The sequence below is a fragment of the Anoplophora glabripennis genome, unplaced genomic scaffold, assembly GCF_000390285.2.
Source record: "Anoplophora glabripennis isolate ALB-LARVAE unplaced genomic scaffold, Agla_2.0 scaffold84, whole genome shotgun sequence".
Taxonomy (NCBI): Eukaryota; Metazoa; Arthropoda; class Insecta; order Coleoptera; family Cerambycidae; genus Anoplophora; species Anoplophora glabripennis.
Genome location: NW_019416213.1, coordinates 745,297 through 768,374, shown reverse-complemented (window position 1 = coordinate 768,374; position 23,078 = coordinate 745,297). Strand labels below are relative to the sequence as shown.

The 23,078-nt window shown below is 33.8% G+C and overlaps 1 protein-coding gene across 1 annotated transcript in view; it reads right to left on the bottom strand.

Annotated features, from left to right (window-relative positions):
- The window catches only part of LOC108904475 (semaphorin-2A), a 469,290-nt gene that overhangs the window by 125,898 nt on the left and 320,314 nt on the right, over positions 1-23,078 (bottom strand). The window contains exon 2 of the mRNA XM_023456153.1: positions 22,975-23,062. Within this exon, the coding sequence (XP_023311921.1) occupies positions 22,975-23,062 (88 nt within the window). The remainder of the gene's footprint in view (positions 1-22,974; positions 23,063-23,078) is intronic.

Here is a 23,078-nt window from a genome sequence, read left to right as displayed (position 1 = left end):
CACTTGTGTGGAAAAGTATTATTTAAATGTGCAGTTACATTTGCACTAAACTGCGGAGGAGCACCATCGTGCATGAACCACATCTGAGCACGAAGATCGAAAGGGACATCTTCCATTAGAACAGGAAAAGTATTCGTCAGAAAATTGAAATAATTTTCGCTATTCAAGCGGCGCGGCATGACATAAGGACCCAGAAGGATGTCACCGATTATCCCGGCCCAAACATTTATTGGAAATTCCATCTGAAAGTGGTTAATACGACTCGCATGTGGTATTGTAGCTAAAATCCGAGATAATAAATTTCATAACTATGAAAGATTTGAATTAAATCATATATATTTACAAATAATATCAAGTCTAAGAAAAATTATAGATTACAGCAAATATTTCACATAGTTTGACGAAAGTATATACATTTGAATAGAATAAAATAACATTTAAGGCAAATAATTCCATTTAAAACTATTTGTTAATTTGATCCAAATACTTTTTTTTTTCAGTATGGGCTCTAAATTTTTGTCATAAAAAGTTCTACAACTTTTGTCAAAACGTTTTTTTTCTAAAATTTTTAGTTTTGAAAGTTTTATAAAAAAACTGTTTTTTGCAAACACTATTTTGAAAATGAAGCCCTAACATTCAGCTAGGGCAGCGGTATTCAAACTTTGTTCTGCGGAAACCTGGGGGATGCCCACCACCTTCCTAAGGGTTCCACGACTTCAAAAAAATGTACACTCTTAAAACTAGTATTTATAAATATATTTCAATATAAATTAGTAAAAGATGTGTTCAAAAATTTTTCTAGGTATGGGGGTTCCTCAATAAAATCGAAATGTTAGCCGGGTTCCCCAAGTCATTTTTTTTCGTTGGCAACACTTTACCGCGCAAATGGCGCAAAAATCAAATCTCCGGTGCACCGGATATTTTTACATCTTTCGGGTAATTTTCAGATTTTGATATCGAGGACGAGCGACCTCCTCAGTATCGCCAACCCCGATTAGCCCGGCCGTAAATATTGCATCCTGACCCCTCTACGGAAGGATGGGAACCGCGCACGTGTCGTTTAAGTTCTTAAATGCGTAATCACGTACCCAATAATAAATACTGCCGTCGCGTTGCATGTACGCCGGAGGTGGCGTTCCCTGGAGGCTCGCATACACCGAAGTTTCTAACTAGCGGTGACAGTGGCGCTGCGAACGGTTGACGCCTAGGGAACACTCTCTGCTACGTGCTACTCGAGCAATAACATGTTTAATTGATGGATACCAGTTGGTTGCACCTATTCGGATCGGATCGCAGAGGACGGGGTAAGATGGGAGTCGCTGTCGTGTCGGATACCGTCATTCTGTATTAAAAAGTGTGGTCCGTGAGTAAATCGTACATTCCAGGTCCGTACCTAGATTTCGTACAATACTGGAAAATTGTTAAATTTAAATTAAATTGTGGTGAAGAGTTTATAACACTTGACTTAGAACATGTAAAGATGCTCGTCTTAGAACTGCTACATCTTTATATTTTAGTTTTGTTTTCCGATGAATTTTTTCTCTGAGGGCGGAGCTAATTAGGGTTTATTTATGAAAACAGATTCAATTACTGTGCAGAAAGATTTCGTCATAAAATTAGAATTTGTCTCCCGAGTTCGTCTGTATTAAAAACTGAGGACCGTGAGAAAATCGTACATTCCAGGTCCGTATTTAGTGTTCGCACAGTACTGGAAAATTATTAAATTTAAATAAAGTCGTAGTAAAGAGAATTTGATAATATTTAAATTAAAACTTACTAAATATTTTCCTTTAAAAGTAAAAAAAGTAAAAAAGGTTAAATCCATGTTCAATTTGTAAAACATCATGTATGTAAAGTCTCTGAAGGTATTTGGTTGCAAGATATAAAATTTTCAACCAAAATATTTCATTAAATAAAATAATAGATTTAAAAAAATTCACAAGAATTTTTCCTTAAATTTTCTAAATTAAAATTTACAGAAGACCTGCTCAAACTAATGATTCCCTTTTTTAAAACTAAGTTATGGATTTAAAAAAAGTTTTTAGTTCCCAAAATTTAATTTTAAAGAAGGTATATTTAATGTACATCATATTTTTTTCACTTTTCAGTTTCGAAATCCTGATGATTGGTAAAATTATACTCCGTGGACATCACCAAAATTGTGGTGTGTATAATTATTTCATATTCTATAGAAGACAATAAAGATCTTGACCCCATGCAAGTAAACTTTAACCGAACCATTCTTTTATCCTAGCAACGTTGAGAGGGACGAGGCACCGGTTAAGGACGCTATCTCGCTTCCTTGCACCTTCCTTTCAAATTTCCGGTCGAAAATGCTAATGGCCGATCGGTCCAATAATGCATACCTACTTGATTATGGAGGAGGATCGCGGATTCCTTATCGTTTCGATATGCATATGCGGAAGTTCGATGAATTTTCGGTCTATTAGTATCCGTTCATTATCAATTTGATGGGAATATATTTCATTAAAAATCATCAAAAAAATCGTAGCCACTCAAGGAACTGTCACCGTCGATGGATTGTTGAAGGGCTTGTTTTTGTTTATGTTACAAAAATATTAAGAGTATCAAATTGTTACAAATTGTTATCTTTTCAAGGTTAAGTTCCAGCTTTTGTGTGAAAGACCATCATTATTTAACTTTTGTAAACACTTCCTCATATGGTCATATTTCGTAAAAAGTAAGCTGATAGGATAGGAACGCACAAGGGAACGCCCCTGTGAACGGAACAGAAACTGAATGTCCGGGAAGCAACCGCATCCTTCAATTGAAACAACCATAGCTGTCGTACTTTTATTATTATTATTATTTCGAGGGAGACAATGGACCGAATCAATCTCCATGTCCACCCCGTGTCTACGACATACAGGGTGTCCCGAAATTCATGCAAGAAAATTTGGTCATAGATTCTTAAGACAAATTTAGGGGACCCGTATTTTTTCTTTTTGCCAACTGGCCACCTCTTTCGGAGTTACAGCCCCCTGAAATCTGCCCCCAAGAAGTATTTTTTATTTTAAAACCATGTTGTACGAGAATCACTAAATTATCACTTATCTATATAATTTTCCATAATCGATCGCCCTGTAGATTTGTATGGAATCTGTCCGCAGAAAATGCGCTCATTAATATGCGCTTCGATGTAGTTCGTTGGCAATTTTTTCAGTGAGTTTTGGTCAACGTCCACAATAGTTTTCCCGAGTGCGCTGGGGTCGTTAATGTAAATGCCCCTCATATTCGGTTGTGCGTCAAAGCAAGGCGAGATGACTTTTTCATTTTCAGTTCGTTTATTATTTTTCTCATAACCCGGGAATTACCTCAAATTTGAGCGGAGTTGGGTTAGAAATATGTATAACTGGTTCGTAAAAATAAAATGCTTATTGGTTTCGTCTCTAGTACCATATTAATGAATTCGTTCGTAGTTTGGAAATGTAAAAATTCATAAAGTAGCTATAAGCTTTTTAGGGCAGCATTGTACTGTGTATATTACCTTTCACTGGAAGTAAAGGCTTTTTTTATTATTATTTTGTTGTAACGCACTATACGGAGCAACATGTATTACGGAAGAGTCCAAATTTAATTCCGAAGCAAATGAAAACGGCTAAAGTTTCAAAAGGCTCGGGGAAAAGAATACAAAATCCAATTAAAGGGTTCGGGGCATTAAACCCAGAGTTAGTACGGCGGTTTAAAAAAGCTTTCATTTATCTGATTACGGCCGCCTAAAAGATAACACGAAAGCTTTGTGGCTGAAAGAGAGTGTGATTTTAATCAACCATTAATTAATTAAAACCGAAATTAAATTTTTAATGACGAGGTGATTTGCCACATAATTATTTTGGTCGGCGGCTTCAAGGGATCCTATTCGGCCTCCCTTTTCACCGGTTCCGACGCGGCTTCGGTTGCGGTTTTTGTTAAAGGAGCCGGTCGTCGTTTGATTGATTATTTTAAATACTAATAATGACCTATTTCCTCGCCCCAGCGAAGGACTCTTCCTCATAAGGTTGCCCATTGTTTCCTGTGTGCCAAAATTAGGTATAGCAAAGGAACAAATTGTTAATAGTTGCATTGTACCGAGGTTTTTTCAGAAATGAGTTTTTATTCGTATTTTACTCGATTAAATAGAAACTGGACCTATTTAATATTGTTGTGTTAATGCGTTTTTTATTCCTTTCGTCTGGAAATTATTCAAAACAATATATCTTCACGTCAGTATCGACTAGTTCTAAATAGTTAGATTTGAATAATAACGAAATAGTCATTGAAAATAAAATTTCGCTGGCATCTATAATTAAACGGTATTTTTCGCAATTAATAAAAATGAATTATTTCTCTCAGCCCACAAATTACTTCTACGAGATTTAACTTTAAATACATAGGGAAAAGAGGGAAAGGCAGAATTTTGCACTTTCCCAGAATTTGCCGAGTTTGCGAAAAATATGTAGCGGAACAAATCGGCGAATTAACGAAATTAGACGCAATTTTCTAATTAGGACTTGATTAATTGGTTCAATTGAGGAATCCTGAATTGTAATTATTTATACGTTGCTTAAAATCTTCCTTACACAACTATTATATGGGCTACATGCCCAAATAGCATTGAATTATAGCTGCAATACCTGTGTTTATATGTCTAAATATAATTAATATACAGGGTGTAAGAAATTTGACTGCCATTACTTCAGCATGAGATAAAGTAATCATAAATGAACAAAAAAAGTTATATTAAGGGTTACAATTTTCAAAATACAGTGAGTATTAATATTGGGGAGTTTCATCACGACGTGACAACAGCGTTTAACCTGCTGATGCACACCACGTGCGCACGCGACAGACTTGTCCTACGGAAAAAATGTAAACAAAGATTCACGTCGTCCAAATAATAATACATATTAAAAATAATTTAGATACTTACCAAAAAGCAATGTTCAGTAGTTTGTAACCTGAGGGGTTATTTCTTTACTTATCTATCTATCTACCGCTATGACCAGTATCATATTGTAGTAATTGACAAAAGAGTTTACTATTAACTTCTCGAAAGGGAGTTTATAATTATCATTACACTTTAATTAATACGTGAGAACTTAGAAATATTGTATGTTCAGAGAATGAATTTCAGGCACTTACCATCTATTGCTTACGTAGAATGTAATCCAGTGACTGGCTGTACACGGCGACACTGAAGTTGGAAGAAACAAAAAAAACACCAAAACTTTCCAGGACGGGTTTTAATAACAATAAAAACAAAACAAACAAACAAACAAACAAACTAACGACACAACGGTCTCAAATAACATTATTAATTTATTTATTTACACGCGACAGCGTACCGAGATTCAGGAAATGCGTGATCTTTAGCAAAATTTGGAATGACTCTATCCATTATTAAATTAACCCGAGACTCTAAAACTAACTAAGTCGACTACTCAATGTGAAACCCAAGGAAGAACTGCTTTCTTCGGAGATCTCTCCTGAATTCGACACGCCCATTTCTTGGGTTCATACGTTTATGTTTTTATCTTATCTGAACCTGAATATTGGGACGCTTGGCATAACTATGCCACGTTAATAGTTATCAAATTGACTGATTTTACATTTAAATAATTTTGAGACTCAACCTACAAATAACCCTAGCCTTCCTCTAGTGACTTCGTGTAGCAATACCACACGGAATAGTCCATCTCATTTAATCTATTCTTATAGCTTGGAAAATCCGCCTAAAAAACAGCTATTTGACCTATTATTATTTTCCTGACAACATTCTAACAACTTATTCTTGGAATTCCTACGTTCTTTGGAATGCATTTTGCGCAATATTTGAAATATCGATTTTCCTGTTTATACCAGATGCTCAACACATAGCCCCGACAGTCTAAGTGAACTTGTTAAAAAATATTGCTAAATTTCTCCGAAGGACGACGCTAAACCTACTTGAAAGACTTTAACTTTCGATAAATAGTGTTGACTGAAATATTTTACTTTTGGCCCATCCGTTCTGAGAACTAATAAATAAATTACCACGCGTCCCGGCTTTTGTTACAAATTTTTAAACGCGCAAGTACAAAACAAGCTACAACATATGCTCGAAATGTCCACCACCATTTTCGATACACGCACGACACCTTCGATTCCAATTTTCGCGCACTCGCTGAAAAACACCTCAAGAAAAGGAAATAGTGGTACGCAAAAAACACTCCGACACTATCGAATCCAGATACCAACTGATTTGCGTTTTGGTGATTGCTGAACACCTTAGTACCTCGTGTTAATAAACAGCCGCGCCGTTGTCACATTGTTCGATATGAATTTTATCAAATATTAAATTTATTAGAACGCTAATTATTTTTAGAATTAGGCGTAAAGAAGTACAAAAAGGTGATAAACATTGTATTTTATGGTATTCTATACACGCAGTTCCTTCCTTATTTAGTCGAACTTTTGTACATCAAGTTGAAAACTTTGATAATTTTTCTCTCGGAAACGTTTCAGTTTAGGACCACGTCATATAAGGTTTTTTTTTTGTTTTTTTTTAATGTATTCCATCGTCTGTTAAATTTAAGGCAGTCAGACTTCTAACACCCTGTATACACACACTTGATATATTGAAGTTGTTAAATTATGCAGTTATTCACAGAAATATCCTGTTATTATTGGTATTCTATTATCACTGTTGATAAAGTCTAACTAGTGATTAGTAATCCCTTAAAAACACTGTTACTGCAAAGAGATATTTTTGATTCAACATTCCACTTGGCAGTGTTTCATCAAGCAGCGTCCCCTCTCGTACGGAATTAATAAATATTAACAGAAAAACTCTTGACAGCTGTTTGGCTGCAGCAGTCTCCAACAAGTGTGAAGAGTTTAAAGTCGTATATATATAAAAGAACGTTAGTTAGTAGATTAACAAAAATATCTTTAAAATAACATATTGAATAGTAGCAGGCCAAGAACTGAGTCCTGAGGCACTCCAGAAGCAGCAATAATAATTTTACGAATTTTATCGACATACCGAAATCTGATAATTTGCGAAGGGGATCCAACCTGTTATATTTGACAATTGCAATAACCAGTCCACAAATGTAGACAATAAAGTCAGTAGTACCAATAAGATTTGATTAATGTGCGTCAACTTGTAATGCATTTACGTTGATAAATGAATAGAAATTTGAGATTTAGCACGAAAAGTTTTGCAGGTGCAGAATAACTTCAAACAACTTCCAAAATCCCACAAAATTGCAATGAAATTTTTGAAACTTTTTTCTAATATAGTTATGACAAAAGTAATGCAAAATCTCTTAGCAAAAGAGATTAACAGAAAGTGTTATTAGAGAGAGCAATAGACATAGCTTACCTTGGCATTCTTTCCTTGTTTCCCTGTACCTTCTTTAACCCTTAAAAAATACTTGGAGTAAGTAAAAGTTCAGTGAGACTGACTTATCGATTTCCTGGGAGGAACTAACGAATTGCCTGAAATATTCAACGATCAATTTATGGTTTTAATTTCTGCCTGGGCAAACAGGCGATCCCTCTTAATTAACGGCAGACCTAGGGCAGATAACGGGGGGGGCCCGGAATTTTTTAACGGTCTCCAACCTTTTTTCCATATAGGCCCAGCTCATCTCGAGCGCAAATAAAGGGGTAAGGACGTAACAATGCGTCGCAGCCGAACAATAGGTGCACGTCGCGTAAGCCAACCCGCAGTTTTCGCACCTCGACTCAAACACACCCTGAAGAACAATGAGTGGCTGGAAGAGGACAATGCTATCGACTCTATCTTTAAATATTAACTAGTGCCGCGCGAAACGTCGCTGCACATTTATGAGTGATGGGTTCGGAGGTTTAGAACGAGGCGGGGGTATTTTAAGTATTTATTTAGTTCACAGGTTTCGATGATTTTTAAGAAAAAGGTTTGAGGAAGTTGTGGGTATATTCTTCGACGTGTATGTGAAAAATTAATAGTCAAATGAGTGTATAAAGGAATTTGTTGTTTAATTTAACACCCTGTATTGTTCTCGAATTATTATAATTTGACATATATTTTTGCAATATTGGAATTAAAAAAAAAACGTCAGATAATTTAGCAAAATGTGTTTTATATCTGCTTGAAATCTACAAAAAAATTGCTGCTTCAGGATGTCCCCACTCTTACCTGCAATCTTAGAAGTAGCCTTACTTATGTAACAAAAGCCGGGACGCGTGGTAATTTATTTGTTAGTTCCCGGAACGGAGGGGCCAACTCAGATCGTTAAATATTTCAGTCAACAATAATTATCGAAAGTTAAGGGCTCTCAAGTAGGTTTAGCAATATTTTTCACTTAGACCGTCAGGGCAATGTAACAGTCATCTGTCGGGTCCGGGAGGCGCCTATGCTGGGACAGAATAGAGAGAAAAATCGATATTTTTAATAACGCGCGAAACCACGAGAAGAGCGTAGAGGTTCCAAAGTAGAATTAAATCAAATTGTTAAATTGATAGTAATTGGAAAAGAAAGTAATAGATCAAATAGCTGTTTTTTTGGCGGATTTTCCAAGCTATAAGGATATATTAAATGAGATCGACTAATCCGTCCCGTATCGCTACACGGAGTCACTAGAGGAAGGCTAGCGTTACTTGTAAGCAAGTTTAGTCTTAAAATTATTTAGTCAATTGTAAAATCAGTCAATTAGACAACTATTAACATGGCACAGTTATGTCAAAGCGTCCCGACATTCTGGACCCAAGAAATGGGCGAGTCGAAGCGAAGTGTCGAATTCAGGAGAGATCTACGAAAAAAAGGTCAGTTCTTCCTTGGGTTTCACATTGATCAGTCTACTTAGTTTTAGAGTCTCGGGTTAATTTAATAATGGATAAAGTCATTCCATATTTTGCTATGGCTCGCGCATTCCCTGAATCTCGGTACGCTGTCGCGTGTAAATAAATAAATTAATATTGTTATTCGAGCCCGTTGTGTCGTTAGTTAGTTAGTTTGTTTTGTTTTTATTATTATTAAAACCCTTTCTGGAAAGTTTTGGTGTTTCTTTTTGTTTCTTCCAACCTCAGTGTCACCCTGTACAGCCAGTCACTGGATTACATTCTACGTAAGCAATGGATGGTAAGTGCTTGATATTCATTCTCTGAACATACAAAATTTCTAAGTTCCCACGTATTAATTAAAATGTAATGATAATTATAAACTCCCTTTCGATAACTAAATAGTAAACTCTTTTGAAATCCAGACTCGTTATGATACTGGTCATAACGATAGATAGATAAATAAAGAAATAACACCTCAGGTTACACTTATATAAACTAATTTTGGGAATTACCTAGTAACGTTAATAAACTTATTTGTCGAGTATTCGTTCAATTTAAGTTTGATCATACACGTCCCGATATACGGAAAAGTTTCGATCTTGTGCTACAGCTCGAAACGTCTCGAACTTTGCTCAAATTAGGCCCTCGAAAGTGATCTAGAAGTTACGTAGTGGTAGTCTTAGGGTACATGTAACAAGTCAATATGTGTCAGATATATTTCAGTAGTGCAGTGTGCGGTTATTACATGCAATTTATGTCAAAATGTTGAGATTATTACTCAAACAGTATGACTTTATAAGATAAATATACAGGCTGTTCCACCTAAGAGGGATTTTTCTTTAACTCTGTAATTGTTAAATCTATAAAAAAAAATGGATTTAATAAAAGCTGTCTGGAATCATATGGGCCATGTAAAGTAAATATTTTTAGCTCTACAGGGTGTTCCATTTCGCGTGGGCGCTACATAACTTTGTTATTTTAAATGGAACACCCTGTATATTATTGTGTTTTTGAATTCCTTGGTTAATAATGGTATAGTCTATTAAATCTACATGGTGTTTAAAACTGACCGTTTCCGAGATAATCAGTTGTTTTCGAAAAAAATCACGTTTTCGGCTTTCTAAATGAGGCTAGATAGCATCTAAATAGTAAAAGTTAGAAACCTGCAGTTTTCTCAGTTCGTTTTGGCAACAATTACTCTATCTTGTCATCTGTGAGTAAAACGTGTACGTTATTCCGGCTCGGAAATGCCGAGACCTACATTTAATAAACTTACGAGTTGAAAAACTTTTTTTGTCAAATGGAATGACCCATATTAATTATCATGGGTGAATGCAAAATTGAATGCCCTTTCGACTGATATAGGGTTGTCCATATTTATATCTAACAGTTTTCCAAAAAAATCAAGTTCTTTTCTAAAGTCCTAAAAAGTAGCTATGTAACAGCGTCAAGAAGGCCTTGTAATTGTATTAGTACAACATCAATACATAGGATTTAAAAAAAAAGCACAGCACAGCACATCCTTATCACATCCAATTACACAAAGAGCGATTAAAATAGACTTTCAGCGGACACAGGAGTTTTGTCAGTGGGCACTTGAGATGTTAAATCAAGACGATGATTTTTTTAATCGGGTCATGTTCTGCGATGAGGCTACTTTTCATAAAAATAGTTTCGTTAATAGTCATAATTGCCATTATTATGACACAGTACATCCTCACCAACTCCGGACAACTCATAGCCAGCGATGATCTTTGAATTTTGTGAACCCAATACCCATGTCATTGGATCATTCTTTTTTTACCAGCATCTAACTGGAGCAGTTTATTTAAACTTTTTAACAAACGCTGTAGAAGATTTGTTAGACGACATTCCTTTAGCCACACTTCGAAGAATGTGGATGCAACATGATGGTGCTTCACTTCACAATGCTGCTGTGGTTCGTCAGTTTTTACACGAAACTTTTCCCAACAAATGGATTGGGCGCGGGGGGACCAGTGAGTTGGCCTTCAAGGTCTGCAGATATGACAAGTTGCGACTTGTTTTCATGGGGATTTATAAAAAGTAAATTTTACGTTACACCACCAACTAACGCGGAAGATGTGTGGCAGCGCATTACAGTAGCATTTCAAGAAATTACGCCAGACATGTTGACCTATGTTGAACAGTCTTTTAAAAACTGAATTCGTTTGTGTATTAAACAAAATTGAGGACACTTCGAGCAATTGAAGTAAATCAGTGGTGTATTTTTCTCCTTGTTTTGTTCCGGCTGACTTTCAGTTTGTTTCGTTTTGCGTTTTGTTTCAGTTGTTATTAGTGGTCTGTCAAACCACTTTTTTAAACATGCCGGTAAATATTGAAACTGTGAGAGAAAACTGGTTTTGCAAGGCCTTCTTGATGCTGTTACATAGCTACTTTTTTGGACTTTAGAAAATAACCTGATTTTTCTGGAAAACTGTTAAAGATAAGTGTGGACAACCTTACACCAATCGAAAGGGCATCCAATTGTGCATTTACCCATGAAAATTAATATGGGTCATTCCGTTTGAAAAATAAGTTTTTCAACTCGTAAGATTATTAAATGTAGGTCTCAGTATTTCCGAGTCTGAATAAGGTACATATTTTGCTCACAGATTACAAGATAGAATAATTTATGTCAAAATAAACTGTGAAAATTGCAGGTTTCTAGCTATTACGGCTTAGATGCTATCTAGCCTCATTTAGAGAGCAGAAATTGTGATTTTCTTCAAAAACAACTGCACTGAAAGAAATGAGCTTATTAAACTGTTTATCTAGAATAATGTGTATAGCGCAAATTAAAACTTTTATAACCAATATACAACTTCTATTTAAAAAAATCAATCATCTCCATACTCATTATTCAATCAGTTTAACTGGAAGGTGCTTAATACACCTTATGCATCTATGAAATAAAGGTTATAATGAATGACTTATACATTATTAGGTGTTATAGACTTTATATTCCAGTTGTATAGTAGGGAAGATTTGTTGTATAAAGACCAGTATCCGAATTTGTATATAACAATTGTATTAACAGAATTATTCGTTCTTATACTGAATATGTTTCCGTTTTTAACGTGTAAAACGTATCTTATAATGGTTAAGTGATCGTCACCTCTCGGTGCATAATCGGTTATGATCGTTGTTAAGTTATATTCATAGTCTTGTAATAATAATCATATGTCAGATCCGAGAGCGAAGTGCGCCGACTCAATAAGAAACCTGGCTATTCCAGCCGCTGATTTAGGGTTCGCCGCACGAGCTCATCCCTTCCCTTCTAAGATTTTAGTAGCATGCTATGCATGAGGCAGAACGGTACTCAACTATCTTATACATTCCACTTTTATTGTCCATACATGTTCAATCATTGTCAAAATAAACACACAAAACCACAACGTCTTTATTATCTTTACTCAAGAAGAGAAAATATAACAATCGTAAAATTTCCGACAGTCCGCTGTGCATCGACTTACACACGTCTAGTTTGATGAAAATGGACAGTATATGCACATGTTTTGTGGGATACATGATCATATCGCGTTGTGTGAAATGGAAAATTATTATGTAAGTATCTAACTGTTTTATGGCTTGTAATTGTTTTGTTTTTTCAAATGTAAATCTTGTCTAAATCTTAAAAATTATTATTTTGTAGGTCCTATTAGAAATCGCTGATGTTAAGTTTTACATAAGATGGAGGAACAGAAGGTTAACGGTGACAAAGAAAAGCATGGGTATAAAGTCAATCAACCAGAGGAAATAAAATTATATGGAAAGAAGCTCAACCTTTCTGGGGATGCTTCATTCTTAAGGTGGAAGAGTTATAGTGCAAATTCTCATGTAATACAAGAAAATACGGGTGCATCGTTGCTAAGAAAATAAACTGGACAGTTTTGGGAGCGATTTGTCATCATTTTTAGTGCTTAAAAGTATGTTTTATGTATGTTTACATTAGAACCTTAGCTTGTAATTACAGTTATGTAATAAAATTTCTGAAAACTTAATGTCATATGTTTTAACTCATACAGAGTATACAACAGTTTAATACATTTATTATTATAAAACTTATAATCAGTACTAGATGTTCTAATAACAATATGGAACACTTTAATAACAGTTATTTCGTAAAGGGTATAAAAAACGTTGTATACTAGTTATACAATAATTTAATAAAGAATAAGGTTTATAGTCACTATACAACTGTGCTAGCAGTACGCGTTTCATATCCAATATTCACCTGTTTAACTGTCACATATAGTATACAATGGTCTTATAATGGCATATAGAATTCTAATAAAGAATAAAACGCATTTCTTTCAGTGTGAATATCTCTAAAACGGTAAGTTTTAAACGCCATGTACATTTAACAAACTCTACCTAATATTAAGAAGGAATTCAAAAATGCAATAATATACAGGGTGTTCCATTTAAAATAACAAAGTTGTGTAGCGCCTACGCTAAATGAACACCCTGTAAAGCTAAATCAATTATATATATATTTTTTATAAATTTTATAGTTGCAGAGTTACAGAAGAATCCCTCACCCTGCAGTTAATATTATGTTTAAATGTGGAAAAGAATTACTAGGGTTGTTGTCCGATCGCAGCTTCTGATGGCCCCTTCAAATTCTTAACATACTTTGGGCTATTTTTATAGAAAATTTGGAATATACGCAGTATCCGATTATTGAGGATTTCTGATATCGGTTATACTGTTTAAATTTTGCAGATTTCTGGCTTCACAAGCACTGAGGTGGGAACATTCGAAAGATGCGTGTATTTCCAGGTGTTCAAAATTGAATTGTCAGCCACCGTACAATTCAATTTACACAATTTAGGTGAACCCTCGTCCGCCAATTGTCAATTTTAACACACGTTGTTAATTTAATTAATACCTCAGTTTGATTAGTTTCGTAAAATAGGCTCGGGCTCCTTTTGAAGCAAAATTATATTTTCCATTTTCCAGGAAAGCCCTCTTAATACAATTAACCGTACCGTTCTGGAAGCATGTTCACAACAAACACGATATTTTGTATTGTGAAAGTGTATCGAATCGTTTGTTGGTATAGGTACCTGGCAAAGAAAAATACAATTTGCCTTATCTACCAAAATCGATAAACTGATAGGTAATTCATTATGGGTTATTGTGCGAAACTGACTAAAAGTCAATTATAATTAAATTATACCAGGTCAGGTGAAAAGGAAGCTATGAAATTAGTTAGCTATTAATATACCGAAATCAATAGCTGTAGTTAAAAAAATATAAAAATGAACAGGTTTATTTTCACGGCAAGAAAATACTAAGGAGTTGTTGGTGTTATATTTCATATGCTTCTTGATTTTTTTAATACTTATAAATAGTAGCCGCTATTACATTACATACGTTTAATATTAGTTGGAATGTTATAAAGCATTTGAGCTTCCATCTTTATACAGTCATAAAATAAATTTTTATTGGCAATAATTCTCCTTTTATTTTATCGGGCAATGGTTTTTAATGAGAAATTTAATACATTTTTAATAAAGCTTTAACAGCGCTATAAATTACAGAACGTTCTCTATTTAATTATATCTGAACGTTCGCTGTATACCGATTTTCAGTGTTTCCCCGTTTTCTTCCGGGAGTGACATAAATCTTGATAACGTGCTTTACAAAATCAATGCCGGAGAATGAATATCGGGCTCTGTTTTATCGGATAAAAAACGGCGAAGATCCCAGGGAGAGTATTTGTTTATGTGCAGAAGTGGCATTGTATTTCCATCTCAAGCATTCGAAATAAACACCACTTATATACCGATTACTTTATTTTGTGTAAAAATAAAAAATATGGCTATAAAATATAATTTGTGATGCTTTTAGTTATGTTTAACTCAAGTGTAAGGATCCTTCTACATGTATGAACGATATTCTGTACTGATTTATTTTCTGTTGATTTTACTGTTTCCCAAATTGTGCTCTCTCAACAAATTGTCGGTTGGTAATAGTTGAGTAATAAATTGTTATTAACTTTCAGTTGTTTGTTGGCTAGGAAGTGATTGTTTGTATCGTGTCTATTTGATGTTTATTGTTACCGGTGAATAATTTTTTGTGTAATATTTTTTTATATTATGTTTTCCATATGTGCATATATCACGACTTCTTATTAATTTAAACCGATATCCAGACAGGCACGGATTTAGAAGCTTTCATTACACTAATTATGTTTTGTGGGCACTTCAAGTACTCTTGTGTCTACTATCACTGGCTTCTTAGCTTTGCCATGCTTAGCACTAGTTTTGTGGTCTGCTGTGAGTACCTGTGGAAGTTCTAGGAATTTGCTATATCCCTTCACCGCAGAATTGGACAATGAGTGATTGGGTAGCTGGGACTCTAGAACTGAGATCTAGACTGGGAGCAATCAGCTCGCCTAAAAAATGGATTTATTGAAATTCTGTTAAAACCAATAAATAAGTAATGTATTGTCATGATTTGTTCTCATGATAACTTAAAACGTATTAAAACTAAATTTTATATATTAAATAGTAAATAAAATGCACTCGTGCATAATAAAAAATTTAAAAAGCATAATAAAGAACCATTTAGTAAAGTCAGATATCATGTTAATACACAGATATAAGCAAATTTGGAAAAAGTTCAGAATTTTGACAAGTTATCGAAGGTGGGAACAGGAATTTCACACATAAATGAGTAACATGCAATAAATCTTTTATGAAATAAAAATACAGCATACTAAGCAATATTTATGAGTGGAATTAAATCTGAGCTATTGTAAAAAGTTTCATGTATCGTTTGTAAAATGACAGATCTGTGTATCGTCAGAATTTGTAAATTTCTAGTTCTAAAAGTGTTATATAACTGCAAAATAGTTTGTGCAGTGTGCGAAAGATCTTCATAAACTATATTGAGGTTCCAACTCAAGTTCAAATTTGTGTGTAAATTTTAAAAGTTCCCGATGAATCGATGAACCTAAAACTTGTCAATCGTTAGGTTTTAAAAAACAGTAAAATACTGTTAGAAAAGGGAAAAAGGGTAAATAGTAAAGACAGTGAATGGACAGATCATCAGAAAAGTAAGCTGTATAGCTTAATTTAGCTAGAATTTTGGAAGAACGTAGAAAGAAGTTATTGGTATCAAAAAATGCAGAAAAATATAAAGAATCTAAATATGTAAAGATCATGCAGTTTAAAACATGCTTTCTGTAAAACGACGGAGTTACAGACTGTCAAAGTTGAGCGCCAATTGTTAAACAAATTAGGTTGATAGCGGCAAAAAAAGTACTGTCATAACCGGCAACCCGAGTACTTTCCCAGGTAAAAATATTTTATTTGTGGAAGTATGTTAAGTGCATAAGAAATATTGTCAAAAGTCAGTGGGTCGCTTGATTTTCGGCGAGCCGTGGCGCGGCGGAAGGGTGGGGGAGGCGAACGACAGCGAGTCTGAAGAAAATAACGATAATATTCATATCCTGCCGTTAAATAAAAGAAATTCGCTTGAAAATAATATATTTGACAGTCTGTAACTCCGTTGTTTTTCAACGAATCTTGACGATTTTTATTTTTAACTTAAAGCTGTTTTCATAAGCTTTCCGAATATGTAATAATATATAATTATATCACGCTCGTGCGTCGTATATTGCAATTTGCAACTAAGGCTGAAAAATAAAAAAAAATCTAGGTTGCAAATTTGAAATTAAAAAAAAATGATAGATTTCATCGTATTATTATGAAATCTACTATAGTGACTATAAACCTTATTCTTTATTAAATTATTGTATAACTAGTATACAACGTTGTTTATACCCTTTACGAAATAATAGCAATAACTGTTATTAAATATCGTTATTAGAACATCTAGTACTGGTTATAAGTTTTATAATAATAAATGTATTAAACTGTTGTATACTCTGTATGAGTTAAAAACATATGTCATTAAGTTTTCAGAAATTTTATTGGATAACTGTAATTACAAGCTAAGGTTCTAATGTAAACATACATAAAACATACTTTTAAGCATTAAAAATGATGACAAATCGCTCCTAAAACTGTCCAGTTTATTTTCTTAGCAACGATGCACCCGTATTTTCTTGTATTACATGAGAATTTGCACTATAACTCTTCCACCTTAAGAATGAAGCATCCCCAGAAAGGTTGAGCTTCTTTCCATCTAATTTTATTTCCTCTGGTTGATTGACTTTATACCCATGGTCTTCTTTGTCACCGTTAACCTTCTGTTCCTCCATCTTATGTAAAACTTAACATCAGCGATTTCTAATAGGACCTACAAAATAATAATTTTTAAGATTTAGACAAGATTTACATTTGAAAAAACAAAACAATTACAAGCCATAAAACAGTTAGATACTTACATAATAATTTTCCATTTCACACAACGCAATATGATGATCCCACAAAACATGTGCATATACTGTCCATTTTCATCAAACTAGACGTGTGTAAGTCGATGCACAGCGGATTGTCGGAAATTTTACGATTGTTGTATTTTCCTTCTTGAGTAAAGATAATAAAGACGTTGTGGTTTTGTGTGTTTATTTTGACGATGATTGAACATGTATGGACAATAAAAGTGGACTGTATAAGATAGTTGAGTACCGTTCTGCTTCATGCATAGCATGCTACTGAAATCTTGAAAGGATGAGCTCGTGCGCCGAACCCTAAATCAGCGGCTGGAATAGCCAGGTTTCTTATTGAGTCGGCGCACTTCGCTCTCGGGTCTGATATATGATTATTATTACAAGACTATGAATATAACTTAACAACGATCATAACCGATTATGCACCGAGAGGTGACGATCACTTAACCATTATAAGATGCGTTTTACACGTTAAAAACGGAAACATATAAGAAGGAATAATTCTGTTAATACAACTGTTATATATAAATTCGGATACTGGTCTTTATACAACAGATCTTCCCTATTATACAACTGGAATATAAAGTCTATAACACCTAATAATGTATAAGTAATTCATTATAACCTTTATTTCATAGATGCATAAGGTGTATTAAGCACCTTCCAGTTAAACTGATTGAATAATGTGTATGTATATTGGTTATAAAAGTTTTAATATGCGCTATGCACATTATTCTAGATAAACAGTTTAATAAGCCCATTTCTTTCAGTGTGTTTATAACTTTTGATCTAATCAATATTTTTTGACGCTCGAGGGCTAGTTTTGTAGGTCTTCTGAAGATAAAAAAAGTACTTTACTCTTTACTGTTTTCTCGTGGTAATGAACAGAAAATATATTTATAAAACGTAAAACGTGAATTTATGGAAAAATTATACAATTAACCATTAAATTTATAAGTGAATGAATGAATGAATGAATGAATAAATAAACAAATAAAGAATGTTACGTACTGACGGTATGTATACCATGTACTTTATAGACCAAATAATTTTCAACAGTAGTTCTTTCACTAAAATGATGATGAGCTAAGTAATAACGAAACGTAGGCACTCCAGTTACGAGAACCCTATAATTTGCGTTATGAAAAAGTACATATTTACATACTCGTTGCACGAGAGGAAACAAGCGTTTTATATATTTCGATTACGCCGGATAGGGTGCGTTTTCCTATATAAGCCGTTTTCACGACCCTTCCTCCCCTTCCCCCCAAATAAAAATCGTGACCGAGGTGACGCATTGTCAAAACGCGCCCTTGAGCCCTTATCGGCGATCTTAAATAACTACAAGTCAAACAACGTCGACATCTGATAAGGGTGAAATATACGAGAGGCCGACGAGAAAAACTGAATTAAACCTCTATTTAAACGCACTCGGAGCGAGGTCCGGACAATCAGTTTTTCCCGTGTCACAAGTAGACACTCGCGCGGTATCCAAAGCCCATTGTGCGCCCGTTTCGATAAGCAGCTTTAATTTAAATATCTAAACGGGGTAAGTGACGTGCAATAATACTTCCTTCCTTTTTTTTCGGGGCCTTGATACGGCGGGTGCCGTTGATGTATGGCCTGTGCCGCTTGACAAGGGACCGTATAATTTTCGGATGCCCTGGCGAGGGCTGGTGGTTCACGCGAGCGCTGGATATGGCTGTTGTAATTTTTAATGTGCGTACGTTTATTCTGGAAATGAACGTCAACAAAACATTACTACGTGTTTAATATTTGTTCGCAACCTTGCTTTTTTAAATGTTTCAAAGATCAGTTAACAGAATTTGCACACAGAAGAATGTCTTCGTGCGAATATTTTTTTATTAAATTCCAATAATTCTGACTCCACAAATATGATTGTGATGTAATTATGGATAAAACGTATTGCATTCATGTTTTAATTGCCTTTTATCCACCTAAAAATATTAAACGTTCTTGGGTGGATAAAATTCTACTTAAGGACGGGATTTTGTACAAAAAATATCGCCCAGCGTGAGTCACGAAACGGTACCCCGGCAAGTGCTGCTCTAGCTCTAGCGGCGAACGCTTCAAGGTGTGTTGTTTAATAATTTACGCTGGACCGATATTTTAACAGGCCTCGCGCCCGATTGTTCAGGAACAGCTCCAATTTGTGTACATGCAGTCTTATAAGGAAAGAGAGTAAAGATTTTATTAATCAATAATAGATTATCGAGGACAATAATAATTTTTTATTAAGTAGGCAATAATTTTTAGTTAATAAGTTTAAACAATCTTAGAATTACCATTCCTTTATTATAAAAGCAGATATAATTTTTAAAATTCCATGTAGTTTCTTCTTCAAAAGCTTAAAAAACGTATAGCAGGAATAGTCAACAGTCTAATGTTTATATTTTCACGTTAACAATCCGATACGTAAATTACCTGCTATTTTCAGTAAAAATGATATAACTTGAATTATTTTTTTACTTTGGTGAGTCGTATTAATTTAAAAAACACTGCCTAATTACTAAAATACATAGAAACTTGCTACTAATTACGTTTGGAGAATAATATGTATAGTTGGGTGGTCAAAAAAAAACGATTTTTTTTTCGTGTCTCTTGTGAAAATATGTTAGTTTATCATGTTTTAAGAGCCCCCTCAAAAAATCAGCTCAAAAAAATTTTTTTAAAGGTCGCTCAAGATTTTTAAAAATTTCCAAAATCGTCAAAAATTGAATTTTTTTTTTCATTTTCTAGATTGAAAAAAATCTCGATTCTGAAAATTTCAAATCGATATTCACTCATAATTACTTTAATTTTCAGAGTTGAGCGACCTCTAAAAAATAAAAGATTTTAAAAAAATTAAAAAATTATAAATATTTGATACTCACAGTGCGGTAGTAAATTTTGCCTCGAGACATTTATTAAGTGTCGTGATTCATTTCTATTATTTTGTTGATCAAATTCAATGAAAAAAAAATTGTTAGTTCGTTGATATTTATTTTTTAGAGGTCGCTTGAAAACGTAGGTACTTACCTACACTACTTTGAAAATTAAAATAATTATGAGTGACCTTTAGGAATTAAAATGTCGATTTGAAAAAAATAACGGGAAAAAAAATTAAACAAAAATAATTCAAATTTTACTGACTATAAGTCGCGCTATCGTCTTTAGTACTGTGAAGGTCATTTGTCTCGAAAGCTCTTTTTTTATTTTTAAGCAAAACAGAAGGGGATGCTATCTCCGTAAACAACAATCTGTTTAAAAAAGAAAAAAAACTAACTCAAGTAGTAAATAATTGTAAACAACAATCTGAAAAAATTTGTTAAAATAATACAGTTATAAAGGCTATACTGTATACTCTGCATCGGACCGTGAACGCAATTGACCATTCCGATACTGTTTTTAAGAATATCATATTTATAACTGTATTATTTTAATATATTTTTTCAAATTGTTGTTTACAGTTACTTGCTACCTATGTCAGTTTTTCCTTTTTTTAAAGAACGCCATAATTGCGGAGATAGCACTCCCTTCTGTTTTACTTAAAAATAAAAAAAGAAGATCTTTTGAGACAAATGACCTTTACAGTATTAAAGACAATAGTTCGACTTACCGTCAGTAAAAATTGGAATTTTTTTATCAGTTAACAAAAAAATTACGACGAGTTAAAGTGAGAGGTATCAATAATTTTATATGCAGAAAATCGTGATTTTTTCAACATTTTCATTAATAACTAAAAAATGGGACAACGAAACCAACTGAAATTTTAGCACACAATAGAGTAATAGTGAGGCTATATATGGTCGAAATTTCAAATTTTTTGCACCTACGTTTTCTTAATATCGGTTTCCAAACTCAGAGGTCTATTTCATTTATTTCGATAGTAAGTGACTAAAAATAAGCAAAAGTTGATTGTCAAGACAACATGAAATTAAAATCGTGTTAGTTATATTCATATTCTAGAATCTACTACTTTTTTGGTCGTAACTTTTTTCATTAAATATCCAGTGGTTTCCTTCTTATCGGTAAGTAGCTTGAAGATTTGTAGATTTGTAGATTGAAGAAGAAATCTACCTGAGCCAGGCTAATTTTTAAGCTGTAAATTTATTTTGGAGCTACCAAGGAAGTACGATTATTAATAAATAACGATTTTATGTGGGACACCCTGTACGTAAAATTTATTCTTTATTCTTAATAAAGAAAAATTAGTACATATTATTGGTTTTTTATGCGTTATATTTTCGTACTACTTAAGCTTTACAAAATCTTATTACTTAGGTACTTTTAAAAAATTACCCATATTTATATATCAAAGATAATAAGAGACCATTATACTTTATTTTAGCACGCATTTTATAATAAACCACCTCTGTGTTTTCACTTTCATTTTCAAGGGTAGCGATACCTGTGACAGAGTATACAAACTAACTATACTCAGAAGATCTTAGAATCGCTACAATTCTGGTTTACATACAAAATAAAAATGGAGTCGTGTGTAAAATGTTGTCAATTTACTTGAGGACACAAATTATAGAATTATTAATAAATATTAATCTGAAAATTAGATACAAATGATCGTAGGTGTCCGTTCTAATGAGTGAAGTAGTTTGGTTATTGTGCCTGACCTAGTTCCGTCGTAAATGCAATATATTGACATACTAACAGTATGGTTAAAATTGAGGTACTTTGGCATTTATTTAAATTATTCTTCTGTTCTCATGAGCATTGAAATTTATCTCACTCACTAGCGGTAACCATTGCGAATACATTGATATATAATAATATTCAATTATGTTAGTTTCTTCGATGATTTGTGTCTTCATCTGAAGCTCTGTTACACGGTAAAAATATACATACTAAATCGACCCCTTAAAAATTTATCCAATAAATCACTATTAAGTTTCTATAAAACAATATTCTGCATTATAAATCACACAAATTCTAATTATCCGAAAAGTTATGTCTCAAAAGACTTCTGAGGAATGTCTTGACTCGCAATAGGTTACATTACAATTGTATTTTTGTACAATTTTTATAAAAACATGCAAGCAGTTAATACAGCATTTAATCCCTTAAAAACACGTTTATTGTTTAGTAACACATGTAACAACTCTATTTTCACAATTCACGGCAACGCAATTTTCACTTAATTACCTTTTAATTAAAAAGCGACGCATTTTAAACTATGAATAATTCAACTATCCGTTTCCGAACGGCGTAAAAATCTTGCCGGATTAAAAGCACAAAGCCGTTATTCGGCCGCTGTTTGTTTATTCATTGCAGCGTGTCTTTCGGTAATTAATCAACAAAATAACGTTTTCATTGTCGACGACGGCATGTTATCATAAGCGCACCTCTTGTTCCCGGCCCATTGTTCCCGGCTTGATCGCGGTTTTTGTGAAATGTTTTACAGCCTGTTAATTTCGGATTTATTTATTCGCACCGGGGGGCGGCGGCGGCGGCGGGTGGCGGGAAAAAAGGGTTTAAGAATATAACGCGCTTCTTTGGGGGCCTTTCATACATTATTTTCTCGATTTGATTAATTTCCCTCGCCGCGGAATAACGAAATTAAAATTTAATCTACAGTTCACAGCGACGAAGAAGTAAATGCGTCGTAAATAATCGGTTTTTTTGAAGGTGCATTAGAAAATGTGGATTAGGAATTGGAAAAAGTTGATTACTTTCGGCGATAATTAATTTTCTTGCGAATTTATAAATGTTTTGATGTAATCGCCAATTTTTACACTTAATATAAAACTGGGGGTACTTACATTGCTCCTACGTATAGGACATCCCTTTTAACGTCTAAGTGGAATGTGCGGTAGTACATCATACCGCAGGAGAACCCTCGTACGTGGTCTGAAATAAAGAAAAA